The sequence below is a fragment of the Trachypithecus francoisi genome, unplaced genomic scaffold (assembly GCF_009764315.1).
Source record: "Trachypithecus francoisi isolate TF-2019V2 unplaced genomic scaffold, Tfra_2.0 Lachesis_group9, whole genome shotgun sequence".
Classification (NCBI taxonomy): domain Eukaryota; kingdom Metazoa; phylum Chordata; class Mammalia; order Primates; family Cercopithecidae; genus Trachypithecus; species Trachypithecus francoisi.
Genome location: NW_022681474.1, coordinates 55,806,051 through 55,825,611, shown reverse-complemented (window position 1 = coordinate 55,825,611; position 19,561 = coordinate 55,806,051). Strand labels below are relative to the sequence as shown.

Sequence of the window (19,561 nt, the reverse complement as noted above, 5' to 3'; positions counted from 1 at the left end):
AAATCTAATTCCCAATGTTGGAGGTGTGGCCTGGTGGGAGGTGATTGGATCATGGGGCTGATCCCTCACGAATGGTTTTTAGCACCATCCCCTTGGTGCTGTCCTCATGATACAGTGATTTCTCAGGAGATCTGGTCATTTAAGAATGTGTGGCACCTCCCCTGACCTCTTGCTCCTGCTCTCACCATGTGAGACAACACTCTCCCTCTGCCTTCTGTAAGCAGCCCAAGGCCTCACCAGAAGCTGAATAGATGCCAGTGTCATGCTTCCTGTACAGCCTACAGAACCATGAGGCAATTAAACCTCTTCTTTATGAATTAACCAGTCTCAGGTATTTATTTACAGCAACAAGACAGCCTAACCTAAGGGCTTATAACTGCTATTACTAAAACTTCAGGAAAAAAGACTCTCGAATACAGTGCCCTTAACATTTTCTTGTATACCTTAATGAAAGTCTATATTCTTCATGTCCTCCTTAGCAGACTGATGTCTGGGTGAACAAATCTTAAATACATAACATGGGCAAGGATTTGCAATGTTTTTTCATGACAAATGGCAAACAAACATAAGGGACTGCTAGGCAATATTAATTATAAGTGATAAAGTAACCCTCCAATTTTAAGATAATCATGATCTTAACAATCTATGTTTCTTGAATATTTTAAGTTAAAACTTAATTTTTTTGCATTATCAGGTACTTCTCCCAGAGACTAGCCTTCCTGGCAGCTAATACAAAAGGTGATGAGCGCACATCATATTCCAGGTGTCTCATAAAGAATTCTGGTTGCTCTTGGTTGTCTAAGGTAAGAGGCCTGATGACTAGAGGGGCAGGCTTTCATAAGAATTACCAATGAAGGCAAGGTGATGATTATCAGGCAAGTCCTTCCAACCTTCAGAAGAACTCTGCATTCAAGTTGGACACCCCCCAAGTATCTGTGATTCTATGATCACAGTGCCACATCAATACAGAAAAGAGAGCTCCGATGACACAGAATGCAGTTTGCAGCTTGATGACGTGTGTATTCTCGCACTGCTGACATTACAACCAAGACCTCAGAACTCTTAAGACAACAACGGTATGTCCTTGAGGCAGTAGGAAAGTATCAACAACCTATCTGCCTGCAGTTCACTCATTCCCAGATTTTCCCTGCCTAGACCACTGCTCTAAAGACTCCGACCTGAAGAACTTTTGCTTTCCATGATCTTCAAAACCTGCCTCCTCAAACATTGCCTAATACTCTAGACGAGACATCCAGTTTGCTCTGACCTTTACTGTACATCTGTTTGGTCCTTCCAGAATATTGGGACTTCCTCAACTCCTAACAGATTGCCCAAGGGAGCGTCCTGTAGAATGGAAATCCATTTCCACATTATCTCTGTAATGCCAATCCTGCTGATCTCAGTTTAGCAGCAAACTGTAACCCTTGGACACTGGTATGGTTCTAGAGCCCTCTTGTAACTTTCAAGAGCATTCCCAAAGCTACCAGTAGCCTATCATTGTTCTAGGCCAGAATGGTTCTAATAAAGCATGTGTTATATACCAATCAAAATGGCTTAGCTTTTAAACCACTGTACTTGTCAGAGGACCTAGTAACTCCTTCTTAACACTTCTTTTGTCAGTCTTACAAAATAAGTAACAAGGATCCCACCACTATAAAAGTTCTCAAAGATATGCTGGAAGGGTGTCTGCACACACAAAAAACTTCTGACAGATTTTACCAACTGCTGTCTTTTTTGATCTGCTCTTACAATGAAAATATAAAATATGTGAGTAAAAATTTAAAGTGCCATTCATAAAGGATTGAATAAATCTTCTATCAAGCATGGGTATCATGTGGATACCATCCCTTTGTTCATGAATAAGATATCCGTACAATAAGGAGTTCCTACTCTATTCCATGAGAGAAACATGTAAACAACTAACAGGTATGACTATGTGGCAAAATCAAATAAACACCAAATCAGAGATATAGATATTAGTTTCTCATATCCTCCCACTACCACCCATCCAACCAGAAGGAGAACAGAAAGGAAGGAGACGTAAGGGAAGGTTTGGGAAGTCAGTAAGTAGACTACTGCAATAATCTAGACCCAGGGTCAGCAAACTTTTTCTGCAAAGAGCCAGAGAGTAAATATTTTATGCTTTAAAAGTCATATTCTCTATTACACTACTCACTTCTGCCATTGTCAGAAAAAAGTAGCCACAAGGAAATGAGCATGGCTCTATTCCAATAAAACTGTATTTATGAAAACTGAAATTTTGACTTCATATCATTTTCATGTATCATAAAATATTAATCTCCTGACTTTTTTCCAACTATTTAAAAATGTAAAAACCATTTTTAGCTGGCAAGTCATAAAAAACAGCAGTGGCTGGATTTGGACCATGGGCTATGATTTGCCAACCCCGACCTATACAGCTGCCTGAAATAGGGCAGTAGCACCAGGGCAGAGAGGAAGGACGGACAAAGAAAACATTTCAGAGGTGGAATCAGTAAAACTTATTGATGAGTGGGGCGTTAAGAGCAAAGACAGCAAAGGGAGGTCCCTAGTTTCTAGCCCAGGTGACTCAGAGGATGTCATGAACAAATGAGAGCACCAGCTCTCCTTCACCTGAGGAGGACAACAGCACCTGGAGTACACCACTCACTGCCCAGGTGATGAGAACTACGCAAACTCAGCAGCAGTGACCCAAGACTCAAATCCCACCTCCATCAGTTACCACATACCCAACCTTTTTGATTCTCAGCTTCCAAATCAATCCATAAAGTGATCGAGACAACAACAGTAATGCCTACTTCAAAGGGTTGCAGTGACGATTCCATTTAGTGAGTTAACATATGGAAAGTTCTTGGGACAGTGCCTGGCTCACAGTAAATGATATGTAAGTGTTAGCCATTATTCGAAATAAAAAAATTTTAATCCATAAATATAAGTTATAGAGGCAATTTATAAATACTGTATGTTGGCCTACTTAAATACAGTAAAAAACAGTATTCACAGTAATAAACATTCTTAAGCATTTAAGCCACCTGTGAATACTTGACATAGTATACAGCATCATTTAAGCTAAATATCAAATTAAGTTCCTTTCATACTGGGGGAAAAAAAATCAATGCTGAAGTAGTGCTGGCCAGGATAAATTGTATAAAGGTATGTGTGGCCGGGCGCGGTGGCTCACGCCTGTAATCCCAGCACTTTGGGAGGCCGAGGCAGGCAGATCACAAGGTCAGGAGATCGAGACCACTGTGAAACCCCGTCTCTACTAAAAATACAAAAGATAAGCCGGGTGCGGTGGCGGGCGCCTGTAGTCCCAGTTACCCGGGAGGGCTGAGGCAGGAGAACGGCTTGAACCCAGGAGGCGGAGCTTGTAGTGAGCCGAGATCACGCCACTGCACTCCAGCCTGGTGGACAGAGCGAGACTCCGTCTCAAAAAAAAAAAAAAAAAAGGTATGTGTGGTTCAGGGCAAAGCAAAGTCAGTCTTGAGAGTTAGAATTGGACAAGGGTCTAAAACAGGTGACAAGTACAATTCTGGCCTGGGCTAGTCACCAGATTTCTGGGTGACTCCATCAGGCACTTTTGTTATGTTCTAAGCACTTACCTAGTCTACAAATTCCATTTTGCCACACGAGGGGGCATGAAGCAAATACCAATGTGAGCTTAAAACCTGCTGCAATTACTGTACTTCTAAAAACAAATCAGTCTGACAGCAAGAATATAATTACATTTTTTATTAGGAGATAGAAATACAAAATATTTTACGAGGATTAAATATAATTGGAGTATTTCATATGATTTGATAAAAAGCATTAACTACTTTGTTGAATGATACACATTTCAACTGCAAGAAATCACAAAAATCACATATTTTTAACTTTGTTATCTGTAATATCTTGAAAAGTTGCTGTTCAAAGGTATATTGCTTTCTAATTACCCATCCTAGCAACTAAACCTGTGAACAGCTAAAAACAATCAACTTATCTTTAATTACGTTACATTTTTTAGAAAACTGTTTTCATCACTTGAAACTCACTCTGCTTTGCTTTTAAGGGTCTTTCCCTGTCCCGACCCACAGGACAGTGGAACAGGCCCTGGAAGGGGGAGTGGGAATGCAGGAGACAAGAAAACACGAGAAATGGAGACAAGACAAATAGCCTGATCAAGTCTCGTTTATTGAATGCAGGGTCATGCCTTATATAGGCTGGCAGGGGAAGAGGTTGGGCCAGGGCGGTGACGGGGGGGCCGGTTCTTCTCAAATTACAATCGCGCATGCGCCGTGGGTTTGTACTTTTCCCGGGCACGGGATCGCGCCTGCGCCCTAGGCTGCATATCTTCCTGGGCGGGAAAATGTTTGCGCACGCGCGGGAAAGGTTGGCGCGGGCGGGAACCGTTTAGGCGCACGCGGGAACAGTTTGGGCGCACGCGGGAAAAGCTTTAGGCGCGCGGGAAAAGCTTTAGGCGCGCGCGGGAAGGGTCCGCAATAAAGAACCCAGAAATGTGCCGTCTTGTCTCCGCTTTTCGGAGATCAAGCAACAGAGGTCGGCTAATTCCGGGCCTCATGGCTCCGGACAGGTCCCCCTTTTTTATATATAATTATGGCTAGAAGATTGTCCCTCGGGAACTGCGCCTGTCTTAGGTTGGAGTAATACATCTCATCACTGGTACCCGTCATGGGATTAGGCAGTAGCTTATGATGGCCCTCCTGTCTTAGGTTAGTGAGAGATGACACTCTCTTACCCGTCATTGGCTGTCCAGTTCAGCGCATTCGGAAGGTGGTCATAATGGGTGTGAGTATGAACCACCACGATCTTCTTGCTCTAGGCGATGATAATGGACCTGTATAGGTTTCGCTTGGATGGCCTCGACTTGTTGCTTAAGGAATGTTAGGAGCTTATTGAAGACCAAAGGTCCTACAGAGAGTAAGAGCAATAGGCAAAGCAGGGGGCCCAGGAATGGCATAAGATAGGGAAGGAGTCCATGGAACCCAGTCCAAAACGGGTTATCGATTATTTCTTTTCGTCGTTTTTCTAGGTCTTCTTGTAGACGCCTGATTTTATCCCTGACGATCCCAGATTTGTTGGCATAGAAACAGCACTTCTCCTGTAAAGCCAAGCAGATGCCTCCCTGTTCTGCAGTTAGTAAATCTAGGCCTCTTCTATTTTGGAGCACTACTTCTGCCAGAGAATCTACCTGGTCTTGTAAATCTTGCCGAGGTCGGCTAATTCCGGGCCTCATGGCTCCGGACATTTCCCCCAAAAGTTCTTCACTGAAGAACAATTGATGGGGAATGAAGTCACTTTTATCAATCTACCTATGATATACCTGAATCCACAATGTGCCCAAATATCTTCGTTTTGAAGCCTATTGAATAAGACAGGAAAAGATAAATTGCCTAGGCAGGTATATCATGATTTGATTAATCAGTAAAAAGATTACCCAAAACCAATAATTCCAAGTATTCCTTTGTTTGATGACCTGATTTTTATTCCCTAGGACAATGCAGCGCAGTAAAATTCAGGGACAAAGTAAAACGTAGGGGCCTTTCCTTCTTCAGAGTGGAAAACTCGCTGCTCAGAAATGTGGGTGCATGAACAGTTTTAGGCTCAAGTGTATGCAGAAGGTAAAGATCTGAAACTGGATTCCTTAAAACTGCCCATGCTTCTGCTCCTTTTGGAAAGTCTGCCTATGCCTCCCAGACACGGCACAAACCAACATTTACATAAGATAACAAAAAATTTGGAATCAGATTTAAAATTATATGAATACCTAGGAAGTGTGAGATAACTTGCCCATTGGCCTTTAAATTGTTTCATATAATTTGCTGTTTACTATTGTCTACTGCGGCTCTTTCTTCAGCTCACATTTGGCAAGCAAATTCTTTTATTTCCCAAAACTTTTGATTTGAAAAACTTTAAATCTACAGAAAAGCTAAAAGAATAGTATAATGAATACCTGTCTGTCCTTCACCTAGAAGCATCAACTGTTACAAAATTTGCCCATTTACTTTTTCCTTCTCTGATATACATATTCTGATGCATAAAATTAACCATAATTCTATCATTATCATCTAATATATAGAAAATATTCAGCTTTCCCAGTTGTCCAAAAAACACAACTTATAGTTATTTATGTTTTCTAACAGGTTCCATCAAGGTACACATATTTACTGGTTGTCTTTTTAGTTTTTTATAATCTAAAATAGTCCTCCCACATTTTTCTGTTTTTAATGATAAACAACTTTTCAAAGCCAGGAGTTCAAATTTCAAATTTCCCCCAAAAAACTCTTCGTATTAATTTTACAAAATAATATTTTCAGTTTTTATCAAAGTTTTGTTGGTAAAAGACGCTAGCCTTGTGACTGTTAGATTTGGCGTGACAACTCTCAGTGGATTGGTGTGGGAGGGCCACTGAGGCCAGAAGGACACTACCTGGGAGTGGACACACTGTGAGAGTAACCACAAAGTAACCATTTCATCTCCACTTTCCAGAAAATAAGCAGCCTCCTCCAAGTTCAATAAGAACCCGAGGTCACACTGCTAATTAGGTGAAAAGGCCTTTCCTCTCAGGGAACAGACATCTACACACCTTGGTTAACAATCCTGGGGTGTAATACAAATCAATTGAGCACATCTTTCCCAGTGTGGGTGTATGACTCTGCTTAGAAGTGCTAATTATGTACACAGCTAGTAATACATAAACACTACACCTTAATCAGCCTAAGCCTAACTCAAAACCAAAGCCCTGAGGCAAAAGATGCTATTAAGATGTCCTTGTAACTCAACCACTGTTCACGTATTACCTGAACAGTGTGAATCCAACAGCAGTCCCCTACTCTGCTTTTAAAAAAACAGGCTTCTGAAATGTGGAAAATTGAGTTATTCAGAAACAAACATGAAAAACACATAAATTCAGCATTAGGATGACTGGATGAAAGGGATGACAGTTCATTCCCTATGCAAAAGTGGTATGGAAGATATGAAACATTCCAAGCCAGGTGTGATGGCTCGTGTCTATAATCCCAACACTTGGCCTCCCAAGTGAGCTATAATTGCACCTCCGCACTTCACAACAGAATGAGACCCGTCTCTTAAAAACACAGAACTATTTGATGCACAAATGAATGAAAAAATATGTGTGTGCAGACCATATTCATGTGCAAGCATTTTTTTTAGAGGAAACAAAACAACATGGAAAAAAATATACAGTCAGGTGACCATGAATAAGGCATTTATCTTTGGAGCTGTTTTATTCATGTGTAAAATAAGGAAGTCATCTCAATAACATCACATATCGAAAGCCGTTAACAATGATTACAGGATACTAGGACTGTAGTATTATTTACTGCAATCTCTGCATTAATAAATAAATTAGGGGCCCAGTAGGGTGGTTCACACCTATAATCCCAACACTTTGGACGCCAAGGTGGGAGGGTGGCTGGAGGCCAGGAGTTTGAGGCCAGCCTTGGCAACATAGCAAGATCTCATCTCTTCAAAATAAAAAATTTAGCCAGGCGTGATGGCGTATGCCTATAGTCCCAGCTATTCAGGAGGCTAGGATGGGAGGATCACTTGAGCCCAGCAGTTCAAGGCTGCAGTGAGCTATGATCATCCACTGCACTCCAGCCTGTGAGAGTGAGACCCGGTCTCTAAACTAAATTTTAAAAAAAAGAGTGAAAAATAAATATATTTGAGTGGTTTTCTTATTTTCAAGTTACTGATAGACAATGTGAAAAATTATCTGCCACCTAGCTGTCCAATTCACACAGGACAGCTACAAGACAGTAGTGACAACCAAGAAATTACAATCATCAAGTCCTACAGTGATACCTAGACAAACGTATTCATATACCACCTTGACTCAACTTATATGCAACATACTGAAACCAACTGCAAATGCTTCACTTACCACATAACCAGACAAGACTCTTGGTTTTACCTAGATTATGTGATCTCTTAACTAGCAAACTATCACTAGACCAACATCCACAGAAGTCAGCTACAGTTATTCTGTGCATTCCTTCCATCTCTAAACTCTAAATAAATAAACAGCAAACCATTACCAGTTCTCAAGTTTTATGCTGAGATAGGTAAGCTGCTAATATATAAAATAGCTGGAATTGATATTGTTGGTTTTTTACTAAGAATATTTAAAATTGCAGGACCTCAAAGCTGCACATAATTTTATCTGCATTTAAGCTTCAAAAATCTACATATGCAAAAGAAAATGTAGATGTAGCTGCTCAAATGGGTCAACTTGAATTTAATGTTTTATAATAGCATGCTCTTTTTTAATCTCTAGAAAAACATCAAAACTTATCTTTATTCTCAAAGAAAACAAGCTTACAAAGCAGAAAATGACCATTTAGTAAAGAAGTCATCTTTGGTTCTTAAATGTTAAGCATGCTACAACTTTGTATACATGTTTGAGCCAACTAGGAGATACTCCCAAGGGGTTTCAGTGATAGCTGTGATTACCAAACAGGAAAGACATGCTTGGAAGTAGAAGTGAAAGAATCACTCCAGGGACCAAGGAGAGGTAAACAGGTGACAAAGAAATTCTGGTTTCCAAGTATGAGAATATTAATCTCTTGCGGCCTTTGCAGGTAAGGTAGATGGATGATTCAAGAAGCCACGCAAATGATCTCACAGATGGTGATCCCTAACCAGACAGTAATCTGCAACAGGTTTATTTGCATATTTATCTCTTCATGTAAACATACTTCTATAAAAAAGCTAGAAATGGTCTAAAAGACAGTAACTAGAATGTTGAGAGACTCAACTAATAATACGTGACATAAAGGATTTTTATCCTGCAGAATAAGACTAGCAATTCCTGGAAGCAAAAAGTAAAAGTGTCAGTAAGAGAAAGCTATAGACAGTTTGTTCTTATACTGGATCTCAAATCTCTGGTAGCGGAAAAAAAAAAAAAAAAGACACAAAACAACTGCCTTTGGAAGTAGGGGGTTAGCATCAGGGCTGATGCCCTACTGGTGCCCTAAAAACAAACTGGCCATGACAGTACAGAGTAGGTTCAAGCATTAAACTGGGAGTTTGTCCACATGGCTCTGGAGATACTGCAATGTTAAAATTCAAGAGGTTTTCTCCAGGTTCCTTATATTAGGTTTTTATTATTTAAAAGGGAAGAATTTAATAGAGAAAAGAGAATAATTTTTAATAGTAAAAGTGTGGTGATTCTGTCTAAAAATATTGTTATCACTTGAACATTGTGAGGTCATTTTTTCAAAAGATGTTAGGTACAAATGAATACAGTATGATCTGTCAACACTCATGTATTTTTAGGGCAAATATGAAATGTGTTTACATGACCATCATCCTGATGCTGCATGGTAAAATCTCCTTTTAACCTTAGTAGTAGGACAACAGGGCCAAAATAGGACTGTTTATAAATATATAAAATACCACTTTTATTTTCTATGTAGCTTACTTTAAAATAAATTAATCACTGAATTACCTTCTTGCCTATCATCTTTCAGGAATCCTGGGATACAGATCATTTCTTTCAGGATCTCATTATCAAGGAGTATAGGGCAGAAAGTTGAAAAATGTGTTTTTTTGGACAATCTTACAACTTGGGTTCCAGACATGTAGAAGAATTTCAGATAATTTATGTAGAGACTCCACCTTCAAGGAGGGAGAGCACAAATCCCGGCTCTCTAAAGTGGGCTATGCATAGTGACTTCCTTCCAAAGAATAAAGTACAAAAGGGGAGAAAAAGAGTAACTTTATAGTGGAGAGACCTGACAGTCACTATATCAGCCAGGTGGTCAAGAAAATCAGTCACAAATCATGTTGATAGTGTACACGATTTGTCGTGATGAACTGGTACATTGTATCTGTGGGACTTTCATCCCAAAACATATAACCCTAGTCTAGTCATGAGAAAAATATCAGACAATTCCCACAGAAAGACATTCCACAAAATACTTGATCAGTACTCTTCAAAACTGTCAGAGTAATCTAAAACAAGGAAATCTGAGAAACTGTCATAGCCAAGAGGAGCCTAAGGAGATACAATAACAAAATGTAATATGCTACATCCTAAGATGAGATCCTAGAACAAAAAAAGTAAAAAGTTAAAAAGTAGGGAACTCTGAATAAAGTGCGGACTTTAAAACTAAAACGTATTCACATTAGTTCGCTAACTATGATGAATGCAGCACACTATTTTAAGATGTTAATAATATGAGAAACTGGAAGCTCGGTTCAAGATGGCTAACTAGATGCAGCTAGTACATGCCTCTTCCATGGAAAGCTCCAAACCGGCAAGTAGATATTCACCCTTCAAATAGGTAATCCAAAACAGAACACTGGAATTCAACTGAAAAGTAACAGGAATCACTGATCACAAAGGAGAAGGAAGCAAAGCAGGTGCTCAGTCAGGATTGTTGAGAGATGGAAGAAGCTTCTAGATGCTGGTAAAGGGTAGATGAGAGACTCCCAGGGTTCCACATTCTCACCATGGACTTTTGCAATGCTAGCTGTGGGAGACCCCCTTGACCCTCACAGGTCTCCAGCCTAACAGAGTGAGTTGCCTGCAGACTAACAGAGGCATTGCTCAAACTCACATGGAGTACACAGGTTTCCGGGCCCTGAGAAGCTGCTGCTATCAGAAAGCAAGTCAGGCTGGAAGAGAGAAGGCCAGGTACTTTTACACAACCCAAGGGCAAATGATGCCACCATCACTGCTGCTCCAGGCTGCTGTGGTACTGAGATGTAAGCAAATCACACTCCATACAACTGCCTACCTCCCCCACAGATGCCTACCTAGCTGCTCCCATTGAGAGGAGCCTACTCTTCCTGGTGGCAGACCCACAACACAGGATTGCTTGAGGCTAACAGTTTGAGACCAGCCTGGGCAACAAAGTGAGACCCCATCTTTGCAAAAAATTTTAAAATTAGCCAGGCAAGGTGGCATATGCCTGTAGTTCCAGTGATTCAGAAGGCTGAGGCAGGAGGATCACTTGAGCCCAGGTCAAGGGTACAGTGAGCTGTGATTGCATCACTGCACTTTAGCCTGGGTGAAAAAGTGAGACGCAGTTTCTTTTTAAAAAAATTAAAAGATCAAGCATAAACACTTCTGTGGCCACCTCAGCTTGCTCTTACCTGCAAGCACCACCTATTAGCCTGGAGGTCCAACTGTACAACCCAATACAAAATTTGCTGACATAAGCAAACAGCATAGGAATAAGTATATCAAAACCTCTGCCACCCTAGCTCTGCAGGAGACTATGAACCTGCTCATACACCCAGTACATTGCTACTACAACGGGCATTTGAGAAAGTCAACCCACTAAGGCTATTTATAACCAAGGAAATATTTTGCCACCTGAAAGTACACAGAATCAAAGTCAGAAGACCCTACACGACATAAATTATAGTCATATCCTCAAGGGGGGGAATCCTGTCCAAATAAAAGTAATTTCAAAAATAAGAAAAAGATAGTTTATCCAGACGAGAAGAAACCAAATAATTCTGGACATATGAAAAAACTGTTACAACACCCACAAAGGATCACACTAACTCTAGTAATGGATCCTAACCAAAATGAGATCTTTGTAACAGCAGATAAATAATTCAAAATAATTGATTTTAAAGAAGTTCAATGATATCCAACAGAAAATTGAAATCCAACACATAGAAATTTTTTAAAATTCAGGATTTTAATGAAAATTTAGCAAAGCAATAGATTTTTCTTTAAAAAGAAAAAACAGAACTCCTAAAAATGAAAAATTCATTGAGGAAATTATGAAATACAGTTGAAAGCTTTAAAAATAAACTGGACCAGGCAAAAGAAAGAAACTCAGAGAGTGCAGACAGGTCTTTCAAATTAACAAAGTCAGAACAAACTAAAGAAACACGAATTTTTTAAAATGAACAAAGCCCTCAAAAAGTATGGGATTAAATAAAACATGAAAATCTATCAGTGCTAGGTATTCCTGAGGGAAAAGAAAAAGTAAAAAGTTTGGAAAACCTATTTGAGGAAATAATTGAAGGAAAACTTTCCTAGTCTTCCTATAGATTTAGACAATCACCTACAAGAGGTTAAGAGAACTCCAGGTAGATGCACTGCAAGATAGACTTCACCAAAATAATCATCAAACTATCTGAAGTCAATGTGAAGGGAAAAATCCTAAAAAACCACCTAATCACCTATAAAGAGAATCACATCAGACTTACAGTGGACTTCTCAGCAGGAACTTTGCAGGCCAGAAGAAACTGGGGTACTATTCTCAGACTTCTTAAAGAAAAAAGCAAACAGTCAACCACAAATTTTATATCCAACTAGAATAAACTTCATAAATAAAGGAGAAATAAATGTTTTCCTACACAAGCAAACACTAAGGGAATTTGTCATCATTAGACCAGATCTGCAAGAAACATTCAAGGGAGTTCTAAACATGGAAATGAAAGGTTAATACTTGCCATCATAAAATACACAAAAGTATAAAACACATGGGTCTTAAAAAACAATTGGGAGGCCGAGACGGGCGGATCACGAGGTCAGGAGATCGAGACCATCCTGGCTAATACGGTGAAACCCTGTCTCTACTTAAAAATACAAAAAACTAGCCGGGCGATGAGGCGGGCGCCTGTAGTCCCAGCTACGCGGGAGGCTGAGGCAGGAGAATGGCGTAAACCCAGGAGGCGGAGCTTGCAGTGAGCTGAGATCCGGCCACTGCACTCCAGCCTGGGTGGCAGAGCGAGACTCCTTCTCAAAAAAAAAAAAAAAAAAAAAAAAAAAAAAAAAAAAAAAACAATTACATGCATGAGACTATAAAGCAACTAGATCAAATTATGACAGAAACAAAACTTTACATATCAACTTTGAATGTAAATGGATTAAATGCACCATTTAAAAGACACAGATTGGGGCCAGGCACAGTGGCTCACATCTGTAATCCCAGCACCTTGGGAGACCAAGGGGGAAGGATAACTCGAGACCAGGAGCTTAAGACCAGCCTGAACAACACAGTGACAAAGTTTTTTTTTAATTAGCTGGGCATTGTGCCACACCTGTAGTCACAGCTGCATGGGAGACTGAGGCAGAAGGATCGCTTGACCCCATGAGTTTCCAACCTGGGCAACAGAACAAGATCCTGTCTCTTAAGAAAAAAAAAAAAAAAAGATATAGATCCACTAAATGGATTTTAAAACTATAATCCAATCATATGCTGCTTACCAAAAAAAAAAAAACCATCTAATTTGTAAAGATACTTATCAATTCAGGGCAAAGGGGTGAAAAAAGATATTCCACACAAAAAGAAACCAAAAAAGCAAGCAAGAGTAGCTATACTTACATCAGATAAAACAGACAATATAAATCAACAACAGTAATAGAAGATAAAAGAAGTAATTATATAGTAATAAACAGATCAACAGGATAACAATCTTATATATGTATATATCCAACACCAGAACACCCAGATTCATAAAGCAAATACTACTAGACCTAAGAAAAGAGCTAGAAAGCAATGCAATAATAGTGGGAGATACAGGATGTTTGTCCCCTCCAAATCTCATGTTGAAAGGAGATACCCTATGTTGGAGGTGGGGCCTAGTGGGAGGTGTTTGGGTCATGGGGGCAGATCCCTCATGAATGGCTTGGTGTCATCCCTGTAGTAAGGAATGAGTTCTCGCTCTATTAGTTTACACAAAAACTGGTTGTTTAAAAGAGTCTGGCGCTTCCTCCTTCTGTCATGCTCCTTCTACTGTCAAGTGATATAATGGCTCCTCTCTGTCTTCCACCATGAGTAAAAGTATCCTGAGGCTTCACCAGAGCAGATGCTAGCACTGTGCTTCTTGTACAGTCTACAGAATGGTGAGCCAAATAAACATCTCTTATTTATAAATTACCCAGCCTTGGGCATTCCTTCATAGCACAAGAGGGGACTTCAACACCCCACTGACAGCACTAGACAGATCACTGAGATAGGAAAAAAAAAAAAAAAAAACCACTGGACTTAATTGGACTGTAGAACAAATAGACCTAACAGATGTTTATACAACAAGCTACCCAACAATCACAGAATATACATTCTTCTTATGAGCATGTGCAACATTCTCCAAGACAGACTTTATCTTAATGAATGAAGCAAGTCTCAATAAATTTTTAAAAAACTGAAATCATTTCAAGTGGCTTCTCAGGTTATAGTGGAAAAAACCTAAAGTCAATTCCAAGAAAGACTCTCAAATCTATACAAATACATGGAAATTAACCTGCTCCTGGATGGTTTTTGGGTCAGTGATGAAATTAAGATGGAAGTCTAAAAATTTTTTAAACAAATAAAAGTAGAGACACAACACACCAAAACCTCTGGAATACAGCAAAAGCTGATAATGTTGACTGTAAACGGATTCAAGAAAGAAAAGTTTATAGTGTTAAATGCCTAAATTGAAAAAACAGACCACAAGTTAACCTGACATAGCACCTCAAGGAACTAGAAAAACAAGAACAAACCAAACCCAAAGCTAGCAGAAGAAAAGAAATGATGAAGAGCAGAACTAAGTGAAATTCAGATCATAAAAACCCAAAAGATAAAGAAACAAAAAGTTGCTTCACTGAAAAGATAAACAAAATTGACAGACTACTAGCTACACTAACCAAGAAGAAAGACAATTCAAATAAGCACAATCAGAAATGAAAAAGACATTACAAATAATACCCACAAAAACACAAAAGATTATCAGAGTCTACTATGAACATCTCTCCACTCGCGAACTAGAAAACCTAGATGAAATGAGTAAATTCCTAAAGACACACATCCTCTCAAGAATGAACCGAGAAAAAGGGAAAACCTGAAGAGACCAATAACCAGTAAGAAGACTTAACTAGTAATAAAATTTTTTTTAAATCTCCCAACAACAAAAATCCCCAGGAGCCGATGAATTCACAGCCAAATTCTACCAGGAGCAGAACAGGTACCAATCCTATTGACACTGTTCCCCCAAATTGAAGAAAATCCTCTCTAACTCATTCTATGAAGCCAGTATCACCATAACACCAAATCCAAGCAAGGACACACAAAAACAGAAACAGAATCAATCAATACCCCTAATGAACACAGATGCAAAAACGCTCAAGAAAATACTAGCAAACCAAATCCAACAGCACATCAAAAAAGATAGTACACCACAATCAAGTGGGTTATATTCCAGGGATACAAGTATGGTTTAACACATAAAAATCAATAAATGTGATATGCCACATAAACAGGATTAAAAACAAAAACCATAATATTATCTCAATAGATACAGAAAAAGCATTTGATAAAATTCAGCATCCTTTCATGATAAAAATCACTCAACAACTTGGTGTAGTAAGAACATACCTCAAAATAATAAAACCCATATACAAGAATTCCCCAGCCAACATCATACTGAATGGGGAAAGGTTGAAAGCATTCCCCTTGAGAAATGGAACAAGACAAGGATCTCCACTCTCACCACTCTTATTCAACACAGTACTAAAAGTTCTATCGGGCCAGAGCAGTAAGGCAAGAGAAAGAAAGAAAAGACATCTAAATTGTAAAAGAGGAAGTTAAACTATCTCTGTTTGCTGATGGTATCATTTTATACCCGGAAAGCCCTAAGACTCCTCCAAAACACTCCTAAATTTGATTAATTCAGTAGAGTTTCAGGATACAAAATCGACCTACAAAAATCAGTAGTATTTCTTTTGTTTAGTTGAGGTTTGTTTGTATTTGAAACAGGGTCTCACTCTGCTATCCAGGCTAGAGTGCAGTGGCGCGGTCACAGCTCACTGCAGCCTCGACCTCCTGGGCTCGTGATCCTCCCACCTCAGCATCCCAAGTCACTGGGACTAGAGGCACGTGCCACCACACCCAGCTAATTTTTGTATTTGTTGTTGAGAGGAGGAATCAGTAGCATTTCTATACAACAATAATATAATCGAGCTGAGAACCAAATCAAGAACCAAACCAAGAAGTCAATCCCATTTATAATAGCTACCAAAAAATAACAAAATACCCAGGAATACTCTCAGCCAAGGATGTGAAAAATCTCTACAAGAAAAACTACAAAACATTGATAAAAGAAATCGCATATGACACAAACATGATCGTGGGTTAGAAGAATCAGTATCATTAAAATGACCATACTACCCAAAGAAATCTGCAGATTCAATGCAATTCCTATAAAAATACTAACATAGTTGGATTAGAAAAAACAATCCTAAAATACATATGAAACCAGGAAAGAGCCTGAATGGCCAAAGCAATGGTAAGCAAAAGAACAATACTTGAGGCATCACATTACTTGACTTTCAAATTGTACTATAAGGCTATAATAACCAAAACTATTATAAAAACAGACATGTAGATCAATGAAACAGATTATAGAACCCAAAATTAAAGACACATGCCTACAGCCAAATGATCTTCATCAAAGTCAACAAAAACATACACTAGTGGAAGAACACCCTAGTCTATATGTGGTACTTGGGAGAATTGGAAGAATAACACTGGACCCGTTATCTCTCACCATAAACAAAAATCAACTCAAGATGGATTAAAAACCTGAAAGTATAAAGACCTGAAAGACCTGAAACTATAAAGATTCTAGAAGAAAACCTGCGAAAAACTCTTCTGGACATTGGTCTAAGACAAAGAATTCATGCCTAGGACCTCAAAAAGAAAGCTACAAAAATGCAAACAAACAAATGGGACTTAATTAAAATAAAAAGCTTCTACACAGCAAATAAATAATCAACAGAGAAAACAGACAATCTATAGAACGGGAGAAAATATGTGCAAACTATGTATCTTACAAAAGGCTAATCTGTAGACTCTATAAGGAACTCAACTCAACAAGGAAAAAATAATCTTATTAAAAAATGGGCAAAGGGCATGAACACATATTTTGCAAAAGATGACATACAAATGGCCAAGAAACATTTAAAAAGTTGAACATCACTAATAACCAGGGAAATGCAAATAAAAGCAATGAAATACCATTTCACACCAGTCAGAATGGCTATCATTCAAGTGTCAAAAAAAATCAGTAACAGATGTTGGCAAGGATGCAGATAAAAAGGAATGTTCATAGACTGTTGTTGGGAGTGTAAAGGAGTACAGCTTCCATGGAAAAAAAATATGGAGACATCTCAAAGAACTAATAGAAATACCACTTGATCCAGTGATCCCACTACTGGCGATCTATCTAAAGGGAAAGAAATCATTATATCAAAAAGATACCTGCACTCAAGTATTCATTGCATGACTACTCACAATAGCAAAAATATAAAATCAATATAAGTGTCCATCAACGGATGACTGGACAAAGTAATCCACACCATGGAATACTACTCAGCTATAAAAAAAAAAAAAAAAAGAACTCATGTTTTTTGCAGCAACATGGATAGAACTGGAGGTAACCATCTTAAGTGAAATAAAATGTGTAAACGGGCATACAGAGTGAAATAATAACACTGGAGACTCAGAAAGGTGGGAGGATGGGAGTGGGTGAGGGATGAGAAATTACCTCATGGATGTTTACGTACACTATTAAGGTGATATTTACCACTATGCAATGTATCTGTGTAACAACACTGTACTTGTACTAAATCTATAAATAATAATATGAGAAACTGGGTGTTGGGTATATGAAAATACTCCATCCTAGCTTAACAATTTTTCTATAAATCTAAAACTAAAGTAAATTTTTACTTAAAAACGAAACTGGGCCAGGTGCAGTGGCTCACACTTGCAGTCCCAGCAATTTGGGAGGCCAAGATGGGAGGACTGCTTAAGCCCAGGAGTTTAAGACCAGCCTGGGCAATAGCAAGACCCCGAATCTACAAAATGAAAGAAAAACTTATCCAGGCCATATACATATAGCTGGTCTATAGTCCCAGCTACTTGGGATGTTGAGGCAGGAGGATCATTAGAGACCAGGAGTTCATGGCTGCGGTGTGCTGTGATCATGCCACTGCATGCTACCCTGGACAACAGAGCAAGATCTGTACTCAAAAATAAGTAAAAAATAATAACAAAAATGAAAATAAAACTGACTGAAGTTATCAAGTGAGGGAGAAAAGCAAACTCAGAATAGTCACACATGCCAGCAATGACAGAAAAGAGCACTAAAACTGTCATTATAGCTGTTATTTCATATACTAAAAAAGCTGAATAGAGACATGGAAGATATAAAAAAGATCCAAGCCAAATGTCTAGTGATAAAAACATGTCTGAGATGAAAAATACAAAAGATGGAATTACTGGCAGAGTAGATATGGAAAAAGAAAATATTGATGAAATTATAAACAAAGTAATCGGAATATCCAAAATAAAATGCAGGAAAAAAAAAACTTAAAAAATTAAAAGTGCAGCAGTGGACAACTTTAAGCCAGTCAATGTGTATAATGGAGTCCCCAAATAAAGAATGAGGGGACAGAAAAAGTATCTGAAGAATAGCCAAAAAGCTCCAGATTCTACGAAAACTGTAAACCCACTGATCCACAAACACAACTTCAGAATACAAGCAACAAATAAAAAATATTTTTTAAATAAAGCTGAAAGAAGTCACTATCAGCCAACTCACATTGTAAGAAATGCTAAAGTCCTTTAGACAAAAGAAAAATGATAGATGGAAATACACGAGAAATGGTAATTACCTGAGTACATGAATCTACTATTATTTAAAAGAAAATTATTTAAAGTATTTCTTTAAAAATATATTCTAGGGTTTAAAATTTATTAAAAGACAATAATGAAAAGGCCAGAAGGAAAGAAATGAAAGTATACTATTGTAAGGTTCTCATACTGTATTTGAAATAACAGATCATCTCGCCGGGCGCAGTGGCTCACGCCTGTAATCCCAGCACTTTGGGAGGCCGAGGCAGAGGATCACGAGGTCAGGAGATCAAGACCATCCTGGCTAACACGGTGAAACCCTGTCTCTACTAAAAATACAAAAATTAGCCGGGCGAGGTGGCAGGTGCCCGTAGTCCCAGCTACTCGGGGGGCTGAGGCAGGAAAATGGCGTGAACCCGGGAGGTGAAGCTTGCAGTGAGCCGAGATCGTACCACTGCACTCCAGCCTGGGGGACAGAGCAAGACTCCATCTCAAAAATAATAATAATAATAATAATAATAATAGATCATCTCCACAGTGACATAATCCCATATCACTGAAACTTAATTCATATTCATTCATTCATCAACTGTATTGACAACTGTATAAAAGTCATTAACCCTCTGTAGAAGATTACAGTTATGGGCTTCAGCGAGGGTGTATTAACAGATTAGACTAAGCAAACAGGTGGATTATTTGCGTCTACGTAAAATGCAAGAGTTAGCTCTTCTTACGGGATTCAGAAGGAATAAAATCTCCCAAGCAGAGGAGGATCAGAAATCATAGCAAAAGATTTTGGGTTGAACCTGTGCCAGGAAAAGCTGCATAAATAAAAATAGGTTCCACTGGACAAAAATTTACCTTTCAAATCAATCCTGATACCACATTTGAGACCCTAGAAACACAACCGCTATTTTCATCCTGTGCCACTGCTGCTGAAGCTCTCATGG

General features: G+C 38.8%; 1 protein-coding gene across 18 annotated transcripts in view; it reads right to left on the bottom strand.

Moving 5' to 3' along the window:
- The window catches only part of MARCHF8 (membrane associated ring-CH-type finger 8), a 150,924-nt gene that overhangs the window by 74,120 nt on the left and 57,243 nt on the right, over positions 1-19,561 (bottom strand). For 10 of the 18 annotated variants that reach the window (XR_004436440.1, XR_004436439.1, XM_033208584.1 and 7 more), the window contains exon 3: positions 10,259-10,339. The exons of the other annotated variants lie outside the window; for them this stretch is intronic. Coding sequence is in view for 8 of the 10 variants with exons in the window: in XM_033208584.1 (XP_033064475.1) it covers positions 10,259-10,339 (81 nt within the window). In the remaining 2 variants the exon portion in view is untranslated. The remainder of the gene's footprint in view (positions 1-10,258; positions 10,340-19,561) is intronic. 18 annotated transcript variants of the gene reach the window in all.